The sequence below is a fragment of the Olea europaea genome, chromosome 1, assembly GCF_002742605.1.
Source record: "Olea europaea var. sylvestris chromosome 1, O_europaea_v1, whole genome shotgun sequence".
In the NCBI taxonomy this organism is placed as follows: Eukaryota; Viridiplantae; Streptophyta; class Magnoliopsida; order Lamiales; family Oleaceae; genus Olea; species Olea europaea.
This window is the reverse complement of record NC_036237.1, coordinates 31,173,471-31,179,174: the sequence shown is the minus strand read 5'-3', so window position 1 is coordinate 31,179,174 and position 5,704 is coordinate 31,173,471. Positions and strand designations below refer to the sequence as shown.

The 5,704-nt window shown below is 30.2% G+C and overlaps 1 protein-coding gene across 1 annotated transcript in view; it reads left to right on the top strand.

The window, feature by feature from the left end:
* The first annotated feature begins 4,471 nt into the window (after positions 1–4,471).
* LOC111407362 (feruloyl CoA ortho-hydroxylase 1-like) overlaps positions 4,472–5,704 on the top strand; it is an 11,830-nt gene continuing 10,597 nt past the window's right edge. The window contains exons 1-2 of the mRNA XM_023036788.1: positions 4,472–5,132; positions 5,381–5,702. Of these exons, the coding sequence (XP_022892556.1) occupies positions 4,627–5,132; positions 5,381–5,702 (828 nt within the window). The 5' untranslated portion in view covers positions 4,472–4,626. The remainder of the gene's footprint in view (positions 5,133–5,380; positions 5,703–5,704) is intronic.

Genomic DNA, 5,704 nt, shown 5'->3' with positions numbered 1-5,704 from the left:
TATCGATATTATACTCATTTTGTAGCTCGTGTTGAATAACATAAATTGGCTCAAGAATAAATAATTTTTGAACTAGCCAGATTCGAGTTATCTTGATAGAAAGAAAATTACTCTAATCCTATATTTTGTTAAAAAAAAAAAAAAAAAAAAAAAAAAAAACACACACACACACACACATATATATAAATATAATAGTAGCCCACAGGGCATAGTCCAGTGGTGTAAAGGACATGAGTGAGATTATCTCATACTTTGCTGACAGCCACAGTGTGGGAGTTAGATTCCAGAGACATGAAATTGGACTCCTTGTAGGCGCATTGTATAGACAATTCCTGTTCCCTGGCTTGTTGGGGACACATCCCGCGATTTACCTCCCTCAATAAGCTCTAGGGGCGGAGCGGTGGGGACCCTCAAGATTGGGGTTCAACCTTTTTTTTTTTTTTAATATATATATAATAGTAAAATGAAGAATGGGACGTTTCTTGAGAATTGGACAACATAAAGTCAATCATTTTTTTGTAATTAATATAATAAGTTAACCTTTTCAACTTTTACACAAACATCTCATCAATGAATACAAATTTACACAATCACCATGATTGATTGAAATAAAGAATAGACTATTGAAATCCCCTAACGTGTGTGATGGTTGGTATTCATAGTTAGTGGCAAGTGAATATTATGGCCCTGTTTGAGCCCCATTTTTACTTCATTAAATTAAAATTATGATTGTTATTCATCACATCAAGTCACTATTTTTGAATTTCTATCCTTTGTGTGGGACCCATAACGACTCTATTTTTCATTCCCATTCTACAAATAATGTGGCTTAAACGGGTTCTATATATAAAATGTTTGAGAAGTGTTTTTTTTCCTTTACATAATTCACACGTGAAAACACACATATTAAAAAGAGATGTTATTTTATTCACAAACCATTTTCAGAATTTTTGATATCATTTGATGTAAGAAAAGTGCAAGTGGTTCATTCTTATTTTCTTGATATTTTTATAATTTTTGGCATGAATTACGTTAAGGCCTTTAGGCCGATTTTTATGTTAAATCCTATGGGATGGATCGTTTGGTCAAAGACATTAAATCCTTTAGGATGGACTGTTAGGTCAAAGATGTTAAATCCTACGGGATGGATCGTTTGGTTAAAGATATTAAATCCTATGGGATATGGGGATTCTTAAAAAATTTCTTGAACTCTAAATCTGAGAAATGTTTGTATGTTATGTCAGTTTTATATTTATATTATGTGAATAAGAATGTTGACATATTTTTACTGAGTATTTTCTAAATACTCGCTCTTACTAAAAATTTTCATATTAAAACGGATTGTGTGGACGTGTGAAAGATTGATTAAGTGATGCTTATAGGGCCGACAATTAAATTTTCTAGAAAATATAATTGTCAAACTTTAATTTGAAGAACATCTTCATATTGAATTTTGTGCACATTATTTAATAACTATTTTTATGTATTTTCAACACTTAATGAAAGTGATATTTCCGCTTAAATCAGACAAAGAGGATGTTGGTAACACATAAAGCTATTTTTTTATTTAATAATAATAATAATAATAATAATGAAAAAGATCTTGGAGCATTATAGAATGATATCAAAGCACGAGTTTAGTCGATTCTATAGACTCGTTATTTTAAAAAAAAATATATATATATATAATATTTTTTTTTTTAAATCACATTTACGTGTGATTTACATATAAAAATTATTTTGAAGACTTAGTAGTCTGCAAGAAAAAAATTATGACACTATAATACATTAATGTTTCTCTTCGTTTCAAGTTTTACAATGTAATTTTATATTTATTGATATATATTAGTCCTTATTTACGTTAAGGACGAGTTATTTGAAGAAATATGCTTTTACGTAGAAAAAATATTTCTTAATATATATATTTTTTAAATTATGTCTTGTAAGGATTCAAATTTGACGTGATTATTCACTAATTATATCCTCATAAAAACTACATGTTATTAAACTTTTAATGTATCGTAGTAGTTAAAAATAAAAAAAATAAAAAATTTGTTCTATATGTGATGAGATTTTAATTAAATCTTAAACAAGTATTAAAATAAGACCCACGGCATCTAGCGCTCGTCAATCTATCACCCTTCGATGAACCCAAGGTATGGATGAAATATTATGTTTCATTATATTTTCAAGCATGATATATGAATCATTTAAACTTGATTTCAAGAAATGCTTATGATGTTTAGAATGAATTGTGTTATGCAAGTTATTATTTTGTTTAATATACATGAATGTATGATGATTGGTCATTATATTAAAAGAACAAGAACAAAATGTATAATTTGTTATCACTAACAAAGATAAACCATAATTGAACATTTATGTGTTATACATGGCTAAAACTTATGAGACCACTAGAAATATTAGAGTTTTTCGACTAAATAAGATAATTTCGAAGACAAAATTAATTTAAGGGGGAATGGATGTAACACCCTGAACTTTTTTACTATTTTCACATGGGCCTAAACTTAATATGGGTCACTTAGCAAATGAAATAATCCATATTTAGATTTGTTGTCACACTAAAAGTCCAAAGGCTGAAGCTTTCTTTTGCTCATGTGAACTTAGAATTTATTGTAAATCTTATTTGGGTCGAATATTTACGTACTCTAGAAGTTGATAAAATATATCAATATTATATTCATTTTGTAGCTTGTGTTGAATAATATAAATTGTTTCAAGAAGAAATAATTTTTAGACTAACCATATTCGAGTTATCTTGATAGAAATAAATATATATATATATATATATTGTAAAATGAAGAATGGGACGTTTCTTGACAATTGGAAAACAAAAAGTCAATCATTTTTTTGGTAATTAATATAAAAAATTAACATTTTCAACTTTTACCCAAACATCCCATCAATGATACTAATTTACACACTCACCATGATTGATTGAAATAAAGAATATGCTATTGAAATCCTCTAACGTGTGTGATGGTTGGTATTCATAGTTAGTGACAAGTGAATACTATATATAAAATGTGTGAGAAGTGTTTTTTCCCCTTTTACATACACACATTCACACGTGAAAACACACATACTAAAAAGAGATTATTTTATTCACAAACTGTTTTCAGAATTTTTGATATCATTTGAGATAAGAAAAGTGCAATTGGTTAATTCTTATTTTCTAGATATTTTTATAATTTTTAGCATGAATTACGTTAAGGCATTCTGGCCGATTTTTATGTTAAATTCGACAGGATGGACTGTTTGGTCAAAAATGTTAAATCCTTCGAAATGGACCGTTCGATCAAAGATGTTAAATCCTATGAGATTGATCGTTTGGTCAAAGATGTTAAATCCTACGGGATATAGGGATTTTTAAGAAATTTTTTGAACTCTAAATCTAAGAAATGTTGGTATATTATGTCAAATTTATATTTATATTATGTGAATAAGAATGTTGACATACTTTTACCGAGTGTTTTCAAAATACTCACTCTTACTACAAATTTTCAGGTCAGAACGAGTCGGGTGGATGCGTGGAAGATATAAAAAATGATAAACATATTCAATTAACTATTTAAATGACATGTTTTTGAATAAATTAAACTAACTAATAAATTTTAAGGTAGAAAAACTTAATGTGTATTTTTCCTTTTTCTTTGATCCATTTGGCACCTGCATCACCATCTTGCCACAGTTCCAATCAATCCGCACTAACTTATAAAATTATTATAAGAGTGAGTATTTAAAAATACCCAGTAAGATGTGCATAGATTTCATAAACAATTATATACAATAAATTAAACACTCCATACTACATTTCTTATGGAGTATATCGATAATCATGCGACACACCTATTAGTAGTGTTTTGAATTTTTGAAGGTTTTCACATTTCGTTATAAAGAATCCAATAGAGTTCACATTCCGTTAGGTCAAACCCGAAAGTTCACTGACAATTCATGTATAAATCATTGAACATAAAAATGTATAGAAACAAACCACTTGCACAAAAGTATTTTATCTCGTTAGATCAACCAAATTTTTAAAAGAACTATGAATTCGCGTTTTAATTTCTTTTCTTAAATCTCTCTGCCATCGTGTTAAATTTGTGGTGAATAATGGGACCATCGCATGTTATTTATGGTTGAAATAATAAAATTTTGAAACAATTGAAATAGAGATGTCGTAATTCATTAAAATTGGTTAGGATAATTTTCAATATGTAGGTAAAGTATAACTATCTAAATAATTGCACGATAAACCATTTAATCTAAAATGTTAAGTTTATTTATTTTAATTCAATCTAAAATAGGTACCAACCTTAAAAAAAAGTCAAAAGCTATAAACTTTTGCATGCATGACTAATGACCAAAGTACATATTGCACAAGGTTCATATTTCTCTTTACTCACCAAAACCCCGTCCCCCTACCTCTCCCTTATACCAATTGCTGGCATGAAAATTGCAAACAATCTAATTAACTGAGAACATAATTGAGTATATTCTTAGAAGACAAAAGTATGTATATATAGCCCTTCATGGCACTCCAAATAAGCCACAACCAAATCTTCTTATTTCAAATTCAGATTTATCTTTTGCTCAGAAACAGTTATGGATCTTGCACTCTCAACAATTCTATCCGACTCGAGGGATATAAAAAAATTCGTTGTAGATGAAGGTCATGGAGTTAAGGGTCTTTCTGACATAGGCCTTCAAACACTACCCAAGCACTATATTCAACCTCCTCAAGAACAGATCTCTACCAGCACTATACTAACTGAGGAGTCCATTCCTGTCATTGACATGTCGAATTCGAATGAACAAATAGTAGCAGATATGATATGCAATGCAGCAGAGAAATGGGGTTTCTTCCAAATTGTCAATCATGGGATACCAATGCAAGTGTTGGAGAATGTGAAGAATGCAACTCATAAGTTCTATGGATTACCAGCTGAAGAGAAGAAGAAGTATTCAAAAGGGGAATCGCCTACAAATAATGTACGCTACGGTACAAGCTTTTCTCCTCAAGCAGAGAAGGCTCTGGAGTGGAAGGATTGGCTTAGCTTCTTCTATGTTTCTGATGAAGAGGCTGCTGCATTTTGGCCTTCCATTTGCAGGTTTTAGTGAAATTCTACGACATTAATTTCCAATACATGTGGTCATGTGTATATGTATGTATGTCATCATGCATGTTTACACGATAGCAACAAAAAAGTAAGCTTTATTCTCAATAAATTTGATTGGAAATATGAATCCCTTACTAGCAGAATTATTTAAATTCATTCTTTAATTTTGTTTGGCCATACGTCGTCAACTTCAGTTTCCATCTACCAAAGACAAATTATTAACCAACGTTTATCTGTAGGGATGAGGCATTGGAATACAGGAAGAAGTCTGAACATGTTATCAAGAAGCTGTTGGAGATTTTAATGAAAAGATTAAATATAACTTGTATTGATGAAACCAAGGAATCTCTTCTAATGGGTTCAACGAGGATTAACCTTAACTACTATCCCAAATGTCCAAATCCCGATCTCACAATTGGTGTAGGGCGCCACTCAGATGTTTCAACACTGACCATTCTCCTACAAGATGAAATTGGAGGGCTTTATGTGAGAAAACTAGACACTGATTTTTGGATCCATGTCCCACCAATCGATGGATCTCTCGTGATTAACGTTGGTGATGC